The 13,601-nt window shown below is 34.4% G+C and overlaps 1 protein-coding gene across 3 annotated transcripts in view; it reads right to left on the bottom strand.

Moving 5' to 3' along the window:
- KIAA0825 (KIAA0825 ortholog) overlaps window positions 1-13,601 on the bottom strand; it is a 160,424-nt gene that overhangs the window by 131,191 nt on the left and 15,632 nt on the right. For all 3 annotated transcript variants that reach the window (XM_026672456.2, XM_087958170.1, XM_087958171.1), the window contains exon 5: window positions 5,904-6,068. In XM_026672456.2, the coding sequence (XP_026528241.2) occupies window positions 5,904-6,068 (165 nt within the window). The remainder of the gene's footprint in view (window positions 1-5,903; window positions 6,069-13,601) is intronic.

Genomic DNA, 13,601 nt, shown 5'->3' with positions numbered 1-13,601 from the left:
ATTTTTAATAAGTGATTTATGTACAGTAACAGATTTCTTCTTAATCCACAAAGGAAAGACTGTTGCAAATCTTTCTAGCTTCCTGAAGCAAAGCTTGAAAACTCGTCTTAAGAAGTTTGCCCAGGGTAGTTTCAAAGAGCTCTACTGGAAAAAGCTATTCTTGGAACTCATTATCAGATGTGTCTAAAGTTCACCTTTCTCAAACAAATGGGGGAAAAAGGTGAGAGGGGGATGAAAAGTATGTTAGATGTTTTTGAAAATCTTAACATGAAACTTCTGAAATATCAGAGGAATGAGAAAGCCTACTAGAAGGGATGAAAAACATTATTTGGTCAAATATCCCTCATTTTTAATACAGATGTTCTGCTTTACAGTATTCTTGCTCTCTACTAAATGTTCCAAGTACCTTCAAAGGATCTTATCTCCAATTATAAAGATTGTACTAGGTACAGTAAAATATTCTAATAATTTAATTGCAGTGTAAATTTAGGAGAACAATGGATCAGCAAATAAAAGAAGCATTCTTCTCAATGGTGACCAAAACTGATTTACCTTGTATTTTCTTCCATTTTCTGCTAGTTCTAGGAAAGCAGAGTTAGGAAATCAAGACACATCCTTCCTTTCTAAGAAATATCTCTCAAATCCTTGCCCAAACAACAAATATAAAATTTTGAGTGATGCTGCTTTTCAAGATGAATTCATTTCACTTTATTGTTAATTCAATCAACTAGATTAACGTTTGAGAAACTTTACTGTTTTTTGAGGTTCATTGATTCATCTAATCAAGCATATTCATGTTTACATAACTTATCATATTTTTCAGGTTAATTTTGATCTCGCAAAGTTGGAAGGTCTGAACTATTTTTTCTACCATAGACCCACAGACTACTTTTGTTGCCCTCCACACGGTGGTGGCAAACAGAGCTGGAAAGAAGGTTAAAGGTTGTGACTGCGCTGAGGTGGGGGGTGAGGGTTTGGCCCGGGTGGCCTAGCTGAAGAGCCCTCAGGTAAGCCGCTGTGGGATGCGTGAAGCACCTCTGCACGGCAGCCACAAAGCGAGGCTGTGGGTAGGTGGAGGACAAAGCAAGGCTTACCTGAGCACCCTGCAGCCAGGCCATCAATATCCTGACAACTGCCTCATCTTGCGATGGCTCCAGAAGCCCCGTCCAGGACCCCATGTTCATAGCTCAGCCTCCTGAGCCGAGCCGTGGTGTGCAAAAAGAAGCAGGCCAGTGACCACACGGGGTCCTGGACAGGGTTTCTAGAGTTGCAAGACAGTTGTCAGGACATTGATGGCTTGGCTGTGGGGCTCTCAGATAAGCTGGTGCAGGACGCGGGGAGGAGCTCCGGACCCTATCATCTCATTTCATCCTCCACCCCACTGCCCTGTTTCATCCTCCACAACCCATCTTGTACCCAACCACCGCCTCTTTTCATCCTCCAACCCACCGCATCGTTTCATCCTCCACAACCCATGAAACAAAATTTTGGGGTAGGGCTTATTTTAGGCGCAGATAGACTAGAACTTAGTCTCCTGGTTTCTAGGCCAACAGCATAACCACTGTAACCTTTCTGTTGGGAAAGTTGTTCATATTTTTATTAGTTTCATATTTGATATTTCACATGAATGTAGCCTGTAGTTTTAGAACTATTGTAGAAATATAACATAAATATATAGAAGTCAAATAAAAAGTTTGAAATGAAATAATTTTCTGAATGTTATTCTCCTAAACTAAATATTTATAGCGACAGAACTGAAATAGACATCTTAAATTATAGAAAGTTACCAAATAAATTTAATTTTTATTAAGCTAAAACATTATTTCATATATTTTCATATTTTTGTGTAGTATAACTTATAACGCTATCATTTGTTGTTGGGATTACCGTCAGAGAGCATTAGTGGCTTGAGCTATAACTTTTATTTTCATCTATCTAAATTGACTTTCACAGCTTTCCACTGTGCAAGCTGTCAAAGAACTTGTCCTAATGGTAGCTCCAAACAGTGTACACTAAGTGTCTCTCTTTTCTTCAAAGTTCTCTCTCTTTCTTTCTGGTTCATAAGTAACTTCTTACCAAAAGAGAATCTGCAGAAGAGATTATATTCAAGTTATAACACTATGGAAACATATGAAGAGAAGCCCAGGTGGTCACCTTGTAGGTTTCCAACATGGAAGCCTTCGACCTCTCCGCCCAAGCAGCAGCTACAGTTCTAGTGTAATGAGCTTTACAAACCCTGGGAGCCACTTTAGCCTTAACTTTGTACACCTCCCTAATACAGTTCCATAATCATCCAGCTAAGGAAATCTTGAAAGTTATCTGACCCCTCTTAAGACCTCTAAGACTACAAACAATCTGCCAGAAGATCTGACATCTTTGATTTTTTTTTTTTTAAATAAACCCTAAGTGTTCTTACATCCAATTTATGCAGCCATTGCTCTTTGTCATCATTTGATCTAGAGAAAAATGATGTCCAAGGAAACTTCTGGTTTAGCTAAAAACCAGACATTACTTTAGCAAAACTAAAATAAAAGATAAGGAACTTTTAAAAGAACATTTTAGATTTTTAAATGAAATTTTACAAACATTTTGTGCACCAAACCAAAAATATTAACACAAGAATCCAAACAGAGAACAGCTAAATAATACTAGTTTCTTTTTATTTTTTGATAAATTAACTGGCAGTACAAAGCAAAATGAAGTACAGTGATGCAATTCCATAAAGATGACAGATACAAAAAGGTTCCCTGAACATTCTTCCTTAACCCAATGATCCTTATTACCAATAGGAAGATAGAGTTATGTGTATCATACTATCTGTTTGTTGACCGATACCCATAAAAATAGCCAGCTACCTTTCAATTCTGGCAAATGGCATTACCCCATTACCAATACTGATGTAAAATTCATCCGCCAATCCAATTTATTTCAATACTAATGTCATGGACGTTTTGGCCAAAGGAAGAAGCACAACACTGAGGAGAAATTGCCAAAATTTATTCAATGATCATTGGGTACCTGCTTTCCAAAAAAGAGGGACTTTGAACAGTAGAAAGACAGTAATTGTTATATACTTTGGGACTGAGAGATGGGAATTCTGAACGATCTGACTCATGAACATGGTTTGAGCAATGAGATAAGTGTTTAAACAAAAAGAAAAAGTATTATTGTAAAGCAAAGCCATGACAAGACAGCCCAGCTAAGGATTCCAGTGTTGATAGAATATTGAAATAAGCAAATATGTACTTGATTAGAATGAGGATGAACTTTTAGGTGAGATCTTTTGCATTGTTTTCCTTCTGATAGGCTTAAAAGCTTATTTTGGCTGCAGAAATAAGTGATTTTGGATTATGTATTAGCCTAGGACTGGTCAGGGAAAAGAGAGGGCAGAAGAAATGGGAAAACAGTTCGCAAAGGAGTGCAGAGAGAGAAAGGAGGAAGAAGAGAGAACAGTTTGAAGTTTCTTTTATTAATTTTTTATCACAACTAATTTAAGATGAGGACATTTTAACTTTTACTTCAAGTCAGCAAAAAATCAGCCCAGTAGCATAATTTCCATATAGATCTCCTTATCATCTATTTCTATTTTAATCAGTATTTAATTAACTCATTGAAAACAACCCATTGTGTTACTATCTTTTAATAAACATGCATAGAAATGTCATATTGTAATCAAAATAGCTACTGTTGTATCACTAGTTTATATTCCCATTTGTCCTCTGCCAAAAATTTTACTACTTTGTTTCCTTTTCCTATGGACTGATTATTTTTAATACCTGTTTTCAACTCATTGTTTCTCTGAGTAATCCATGAGTTGTATATCAGGTAATTTTTCATTTATCTATTAAATATTTTAATTACAATAGTAAAATCTAATAAAAAGTGAAAGAAAGAATAGAAAGAAAGGGTACAAGATCCAAAGACAAAAGTAGAACATAAAAAGAAAAAATATATAATAAAGAAAAAAAATATGTAAAGAAGTGATTTCCAACTTTCATCACAAGTGTATACAATTTTTGCAACTCTTCACCCTTTTATTTACACAACCAATGATTGTTTCATCCTATATCCCACTTCTAATCTACAGACAAATCCATAAAGCATAGTGTTTCCAATTCTTACATCAAGAAAAAGTCCATTAAGGATTACTAGAAATAACAGCATATATTGCTTTAATCTTGATCAAAAATACCAACTTTAAATTCCTCCATTTTACTTCTTACAATCTTAATCTGTATGTAATCCATTCAAATAATGTCACTGAATTTAATTTCTTTTTATTTCTTCTGTTCCTTCTTACAAAATTCTTCAATTCTTTAATAAGCCTCTTTTGTAAACCCAATATAAAAAATTATCCAATTCACTTTCTTGATTTATTATTTGTATTTCCCTTTTGATTTTTGAAGTATCATAGAGTTTCTTTTGTATGTCCAATGAGAAATCCATGTCATTCTTGTGGCCTGTCATTTGTAGATCTGTTTTTAATGCCATCTTTGTATTGTCAAATAAAACTTGTTCCTCATCTGCCGTTTCTCCTATAAAATTTTTTGGACTGTCCATAGAAGCAAATATAATTCACGTTGTTGCTATTAATTTCTGAATTCTTAAAAGTGTTCATTTTTTCATTGCTATGTTTTGTGTCATTTCATAGGTCTCAGTTAATTAACTATCAATAAATAGCAAAAACCTAGATAAGACTATGATCTGAGAAAATTATAAATGGATTAAGGGTCCAGATACATTCAGAATAAGATTTCAGAATTAACTATAAAGGATCATCTATAATTAGTTCCAAAATCTTATTCTAACTTTAATTGGATCCTTAATTCATTTATACTTTTCTAGGATCAAAGTCTTATTTAGCTTTTTGCTATTTATGTCATTTTTAAAAAATTAAAAGATTATCATTAAAATTTTATTTTATAAAGCAGTGATCCCCAACCTTTTTTATGCCGCGGCCCGGTACCGGCATCAGCTGGGCGCCACCATCTTTTTTTGATGAAAAAGTGCTTCCGGTGACCTCACCGGAAGCACTTTTCATCAAAAAGATGGCGCGCGCAGCGCTCTGGTGAGCTTTTCTGGGTAGAAATGGCTTTCACCCGAAAAGCTCACGAGTGCCGCCATCTTTTGATGAAAAGTGCTTCCGGTGAACTTTCTACCCGGAAAAGCTCACCGGAAGCACTTTTTCATCAAAAAAAGATGGCGGCGCCCAGCAAACCAGCGGCCCGGTAGGACTTGTTCCGCGGTCTGGTGGTTGGGGACCCCTGTTATAAAGGACTGAAGGCAAACTAACCCAGTTGTCAATCCAATGGACTCTAATAGCTTAAAAGTGGTTGACAATTTGTAAACATGATTAGAAAGAGATATTTGCAAACTTAATATCCTTTAAAAGGCATAAACCATAGTTAGTGCTGATCCTAGTGCTGAAAACCCACCAGGGACAACTGTCTTTCAATCTTGCATGGAGCAATTGTTTGGAGCACATTTGAGTGGTCACATGGCTTTCCTTATCCAACAAAGTTCTGAAGAGCCAGTCTACTTACTGGCTCTTCGCTGCAGTTGTTGGCCCTGCTTTTTGCAGAGCTGTCTTTGATTTGCCATTTTTTTCTTCCTGAAGTCCGTATCAGGTTAATTTTTTCACAATAGATCACATGACATTTTATTTATTTATACACTTTATATGATTCTCTATCTCATATGTTTTTGGGTAGCATAATTCTAGCAATTAGTAAAGGAAATTAACCATTAAGAACAAAATACTGCAAAGGACTGTATCAAAAATAAGTTGCTATTATAAAGTTGATGAGAATGTTATTGTTCTGTTTCCCTTATTATATCCACTGAAATTCTACAAATCAATTATTTGAAGAAAACAGTATATGGAAAATATAACCATGCATTACCTTGAATACTTTTGTTCTCAGACATACATGCTAACAGTAATCCTGAAGATAGTTCTTCAATATTTTCTTCCATCAACAAAAATGATTTTATAAGCTGAGAAAGGCACTTAAGTTGATGTAATGTTAAACGTTGGTTTATTCCTTTTCTGGAATGTTCCTCAGCAACTATAAATAAGGATAAAGAAAATAAGATTCACGTGTCACATTTGCTTCTTAAATGAACTTTCGGTGAGATCTTTTTCATTGTTTTTCTTCTGATAGGATAAAAAGGCTATTTTGGCTGTGGAAATGCAGTCATTTTAGGTTATGTGATAACCTATATCATTAAATTGTATGCTGTGATTAACTTTTCTGATTATTTCTAAAAATGATAGAGTACGTGCATAAAACAGAATGCTGTTCTGATATTTGTGAACAATGTTCAGTTTCTTATGTAGGAATGTTGAGAAATTAGAGCTATTTCTCAGGTTCATGACAATAAAGTCTAAGAAGGATATAGCTCATTCACAATATTTTAAGAGATTATATACAAATATAATAGTACCATGTTTCCCCAAAAATAAGACCCTGTCTTATATTTTTTTTGCCACCAAAAAAGGCACCAGATATTTTCGGGGGATATCATCCACTGACTAACCTCACTTGCGTGTGTTGTCCCCAGCCTCCTTTTCACTGTCAGAGGCCTTCAGGAACTTCTTCTGCGACTGGTAAGGCTTTCCTGAAGGCCTCTGCAGACGATAACAGAGCTCCGGATTGATCCAGAGCTTTGTTATCAGCTACAGAGGCCTTCAGGAAAGCCTTGCCAGCCTTGCCAGCTGCAGAAGAAATGGGCTGGCAAGGCAGGTGTTGGGGTGTGCGAGGCCTGGCTACAACTGTCCAAAGGTAAGTAGTAGGGCATCTCCACCACCACCCCATCCCCACCCTAGCTTAATTTTTACCCATGTACTCTGAAGTGGGCAGGATCTTAATTAGGGCTTATTTTGAGGGTAGGGCTTATAATGGGCACATGTGTAAAAATCAAGCTAGGACTTACTTTCAGGATAGATCGTATTTTCAGGAAAACAAGGTATGTTAAAAAATCTGGTTTATTCTACCGTGTTTCTCATATAATAAGGCCGGGTCTTTTTTTTTTTTTTTTTTGAGCCCCGAAAAAATGGCTAGGCCATCTTTTCGGGGGTGACTTAATTCCCCCCCCCCCCCGTTACATCTTCGGGCGGGCGGGCGGTGATGGCTTGGATGTTGACCTCGGCGTTGGTGGGGCACTTCGTATTGGGGTCAACGCAGGCAGCACCATATCCGGGTGTGCAACAAAAGTACTTCCTAACGGCAAGCCCCCCCACCATTCCCCCCCCCATTTCGCATGCTTTAATATAGGCCTTAATTTGGGGGGAGGGGCTTAATTTCATTTCATGCCTATAAAACATGCTGGGACTTCCTATTGGGGGAGGCCATATTGTTGGAGAAACAGGGTATCATTTTAAATATATAAGATGCTTTATCATTTAAAAAAAAAGGCAAAATCAACAAAGAGAATGCTTTTTAATAGTGTTTTGGTTTGGTAAAAATGAATGTTGTTGCATTTCTACAAAAAATAATTTGCAACCAGAAGGGTCTGTTTAAATCTCAGGTGAGGGACTGAAGCAGTAGTATTTGTGTCGAGGGACTGAAGCAGTAGTATCTTGTATCGAGAACACCTGCTGTATCATCTGACATCCTTTCAGGTGATAATAATAATGGCAATCATAAGCCATTACTAAGCATTCTTGAATAGCTATTATGGAAATACATTCTATAAGAATTTAGCCTTGAAAAACTGCAAAATACAGTGGCTTGCCTCCTTATCAGATAGAAAATTTGGAGGACATTCAAACTCTGATTTTCCCTAATGTTGGATGCCAGGTTTTAGTCACAGTTGAATACAGTATGTTAGTTAGCATTTTTAAATTGCTGTGTATCCTAGATTCAGTAAGAACAGAGAAAATAATGTCAAAAACAATTTTAAATGCCAAAAAATATTAACAGCATTTAGCAACATAATATAAAGCAGTAAAAATGAAGACTTCAAACAAAAATCTTTATTCTTCTAATGCAGGGGTGTCAAACTGGGAGCCCATAGGCCGGATGCCCACCCCAGGTCCGCAAATGGGAAAAATCATTGTGAAACATCACATGATGACATGACGCAGTGAGTTTGACTCCTGTGTTCTAATGTCTTGCAAAACAAACATTGAAATTATGAAAGGAGATACACTTATCTTTATTTTCATGTGGTGTTAACATCAATTTATTGTCTGGAATCTCTGTATATTTCATTTTGCTCTTGTCCTTATCCAAATTACTATTTCCTACCTCTTTGAAATTGATACTATACATAGGTTGATTCTTCTTCTTTTACATTTATATTAATCTATTCTTGATTCTCCCTTGATATGACTTGACTCTTTCAGCCCTGTTTAAGTCATTTGTACTCTGGTCTGTCTAATTGCAATTTTATGTCTTAGTTACTTATAAGCTGTCAATGACATTATCTCAGTATTGAACATCTATGTACAGTAAATGACTTTCTTTATATGTACTCTGAGATGTGTCTCAAACCAAAGATTTCATGATTCCATCCTCACCCCCCCGCAGAAGGGAAGTACATATTCCTATAGTTGTTACACATTCATTAAACACCGGAAAGCAGTGTGCTACACGTTTCATCTTTATTTAGGGCTTATCAGTCACACACAACCATAGTAATTAAAAATTATGTGGTTCAACCCATCTACTTGGAATTGAACCCATGGACCATATATTCCATTCCCTTGCCAATCTAAAAAGTCACTGTAGCTTATAAAAGTAAGTGCACTGTATATAGCACAAGAGCCTATCAGTTTGATCTGGCAGAAAATGTATAATTTTAACAGTGTAATATTTTTATTATACTTAATTGATTTTATTAGTACACATTCTGACTTCAATTATATTTATTTTTATTTATCAGTGAATTTGATATTACCTTAATATTACCAATTAATAAGCATTAATTAATGAAGAGGGTGAGGAAGAATTCACTAAAGGTAGATAATTTGAGGATTTTTTTTATTGTTATAAAACTGTTTATCCCCATGAATAAATATTGGGGAAAAATGGAACTCGTAACAGCGGAAATAACAATTAATTGTTGCCTAGTCTGTGGAATGTGTTTGAAAAACAAGAGATTGGGAAATAGAATTTGGCCTGGGAACAAACATTACAGCAGGGGAAATATAATGAAAAGCTGTAACTTGGCCATCGTAATGAAAGGAGGGTATACCGGAGCCATTGACATGATTGATTGTAAATGCCCTCTTCCCTCTGGCAGAGCACCTGGACACTTCAGTTTACAGGGCAGCTAAGTGAATGAAACAGATAAGTAGAGGGTTGAGTGCAAATGGAGGAACCCTTTGTGAGAAACTGGCTTGAACATAAAAACGTGAGTCTTCCATCCTTTTCTTATTCCTGTCTCCATTGTGCTTGCCAATAATAAGCCAGCAACAATTTTCTGTACTATATAGTAATTCCTCCAAAAGATGCTAGAGAAGGAAAGCTAGAAAATATGGAAACTTTCTATTATCAATTTGCCTAATTCTCTGAAGATTAATTTGATCAGATTTGCCTTGAGTTGGATTCTACTGCTGGGAAAGGACAGAGTGAAGTAACCTTGATGTCTTGTGTGACTCAGATGGATTCTTTTCAGTATATACATCTCACAAAGTGGACAGCATGCATTAAGGCCACTATTTGCCTTCTAAAATGTTTAAATATGATTCAATTTCTAAAATCTCCATTAGGTTTATTGTTGTGTCTTGCATTTATCACTTTTTTAATCTACTCATATCAAATAGCTACCTTTATAATTAATCCCCACTTTTCTGAAACACTATATTAATTTTATATATACTAATCATATTCGCCTATTATTCATTTTAACTAAAAATACTGTTAATGAAAGTAGGTAAAAAATTAAAATTATTTTGTTATATACACAAACAACTTAAACTAAATTTAACAACCTATGTATTGCTGCCTAATAATTTATGCAATTTAATATTTTGGAATAGTTGCTATAATACTGTTTCAAACTAAAGTACTAGGCACAATGGTAATAGTCTTTCATATGTAACTTGATGTAGTGGTTTAAAAATTCACATCAATTTTAATCATTAGAATTTAAAAGCTAGCATTTTTATAAGATGCTGGGTTTTAAAAGGCAACTGGGTTTTGAATCACAGAATGATTGGACTGTACAGTCCATCCATAAAACTACAAAGTGTTTTCAGGCGAATCTCTCTGAATTTGTTAATCTAACACATTGTTCACAGATTGCATCTTTATAAAATATGAAAAAGAAAGAAGACCCCCTAATAGGTATTGATTTTGGTATTTGTGGGCAGTGATTTAAGTGCTATTTACCAAACAGAACAGATGCAGATGCTGACGAATAGGTAAACAATTGTTACATGGCTTACTGCCAGATTCCAAACCAATATATTAAAGTCCAAGTGAAGCACATTTCCCCTATGGATTGCACTTATTGCCACTTCATTTCCTACTTGCACTGTCTCTCTATTGCTGTGCCTGGCAGTAAGCTATTTTCAGTTCTTTCATGACCCCTGAGGCCTAGTGCTACCTCACACAGCCATTAGCGAAGGGAATTGCATGTGTGTGACACAGTCTGAAACCAATTATTTGATATTTTCTTCAGAATGATGCCCAGGTCTGTTGGGAATGAGCAATCATGAAATAATTTACCTCCTGATTTAATTTTTTCCTTCACAAATTAGTTGTCGTCTGAGCTTGCTATACACAGCTGCCCAGGACATATCTCTGTCTTATCAAGATTATACTTAAAATGATGTAAGAGAGAGGGTGATGAATAAAGCAGACTAGGAATTTCTGCTTTAAACAGGCATTGACAAGTTTATCAGATATACTAATCGTAAGTGTTCTCTGCTGATTGAAAGATCACAAAATCATAAATAATGTTAAGGTGCTAAAAGAAACAACATTGATGTAAATCATTAACATAGTATATGAGCTTTACAGTACTGCTGCTTTTCAGTTCTTTTTTGAACTACTGAAACCTATTAATATTAAAAATGTATTTTAGAGGACAAAAAATAGAGACTAAAATGAGCAGACAATCCATTCTGAGCTACTTAGACTTAGTTCTTCTCAAAATGGAAAACTGTATTATTTCCCTACCAAGTAAGTAGGTATTTATGTCTATAATAGTTCTATGTTGCATGAAAAATATTTCCAATCTCTGCAAAAAAATTCAGAATATTCTATAGCACATCATTATATGGAAAATCCCCACAATGAGATTATATTATCACATTGCAAAGGATTTTTAGGAAAGCATTCACAAACCATGTTCCAGAAAGTCAATTCAACAGAATGAAAGTATGGGCTGGGATCCAAAAAGCAGTACAATTAGTTCCACATACACCAGAGAGTTTTGAGCATGTGTTTCTTGAATAGCAGCTGCCATGCCACATGGTAAATCAGTTTTGAAGCACATGGACTTCAAAAAGCAGGTTCTTATGTAATATGGGCTTTATATTTAAAGAAAATCCAATCTCACTGGACATCCCTTTCATTATGAGGAGAAATGTAAACTATCCACTCATTTAGAGTACTTCAATACAATAAAGAAACCATATTATAGTTTAAAACAAAACATTTGGGATAAAGCATCTGTGATATTATGGGGCAATGTCTGTATAACTGGGATCCATAAAACTCAATTTTCTTAATGCAAAGATTGATTTGAAAGTTGATGCTGGTGTCATTAATATCTATTAGATACACTGCCATCAATATCATGTTTTTAGTACAAAACAATCAAATTATAGGAAATACAATCATACATTTTATGTTTGTCTTGTCTGACTCTTCTATGGCAAAGAGAAATAAATTGTGAAAATTACTTCCAGAGCCATTTTAGAAAAGAAATAGAGATAAGTGTTAAACTCACAATGTATTATAAAATCATGCCATTCCTTAATAGTAGATTAACAAAATTATTTTACTAAATAATTTTATTAGGACATTTTTAAATACTTCAGTTAAATAATTGAATGGAACATGTTAGTGAATATGAAAGGAAACTATTTCATTTTTCCACAAACAATGTCCTCCATTATTTCCAACAATATATCTGACTATAAAAATTAATTAACTATAAATCCTAAAGCTATACCACATCCTAGTTTCATTTGTGACAGAATTTCAATACCAAAATTTATATTTAATATTTAGCATTTATAGGTCAAGATATATGAATCACAATCTAAATTCTTTATGGATAAATTCTACACACATAAAAGAAAAATGACATTCTAAATTAAATAAATAGATATATATTGGCCATTGTATTTTGCTTCTAAATCTTGTTCTCAAACATGTTTGCAGTAAACTATATACTGTAATAAAATGTTTATATTATTCAAGTCTATTCAAATGTATACATTGGGGTACGTTTTCAGAAAGACATGTTTATTGTGAGAGTAGGCTCACAAAAACATTAAGAAAACTGAGAAAAATGTAACTATAGAAATTGATCTGTTAGAAAGTATACATAAAAGTACATTTGAATATTCAAACTTTTTTTAAAATTTGCAAACTTTTGCTAAAATTGGGTGGAAGACACTTAAGGTAAAGTATAAGAAACACAAACCAAAATACAATAATTTGTTTAAACCAGGTATGTTTGTCAGGAACATGTTTAAAATAACCATAGTTATTTTCAATTATGAGACTGAACAATATTATGAAAACATTCTAAACCCTGATTACACTGTGTTTTTAAATCTGTAGACAGATTTTTTTATTCCAATGACTGACATCTGGTAAACATACTGCAATATAAAAAGAGAGTCTTTGCATTTTAGTAATATTTCAAAATAAGACATATTCAAAATAAATTCACAAATCCATGCCTGTCTGCCTCTCCTCAGTTCAAATTTTTGAAAAGCTCATAAAGCCCATCATTTTTATCAGAATATACAGTATACAGAATTGATCCCTCAAACCCATTGTTTTAAAATGTAACTATCAGAAAGTAATATTCAAATTTTAAACATCTCTCTCTCACAGATGCTAATTTAATGTGCACCATTTTTAATGAGGTTATTTCTCAGAAAAGAAAAAAAAAAGCTAAAGCTAACCAAACTTTATATTACTGAAAGCATGCACAATGCCACACAGCTTAATAGTATCTCAGCAAGGAGCACTTAATTAAGTTCTGCTCAGGAGACAGTTGATATGTGTTGAAAAGAGTCTAATAAAGAGACATGTAACATTTTTTCCCTCAAACAATAGTGTAAGTGCCTTAGGAACCTCTTCAAGAGACCTTTTAGAAGTCCTTCTTCTTCTAAGTCTCATAGGCATGTATGGTTTCCTTTACACACTACAGTATGTTTTAAAGAAAATGTAACTTAATTCTCTCTCAACTTCTTTGTTGCACTTTTTTATTAAAGAAGGTACTCTAATATATAAATCTCACATTGAGTCCAGACCGCTCAAGAGAAATCAGACCAAAAATTAAATCATTTTTATCTTTTATGCTTGGGAGGAAAATGCAATAATTAGGGGGCATGGTGAGTTACCCTTTTTTTTCTAACCATAGGAAGAACACCCAGGTGTACAAAAGAGGCTTTGAGATGAAAA

Source organism: Notechis scutatus, chromosome 2, assembly GCF_049901735.1.
Source record: "Notechis scutatus isolate UNSWTSFEM ecotype Mainland chromosome 2, rNotScu1.2, whole genome shotgun sequence".
NCBI classification, from domain to species: domain Eukaryota; kingdom Metazoa; phylum Chordata; class Lepidosauria; order Squamata; family Elapidae; genus Notechis; species Notechis scutatus.
This window is presented reverse-complemented; position numbering and strand designations above follow the sequence as displayed.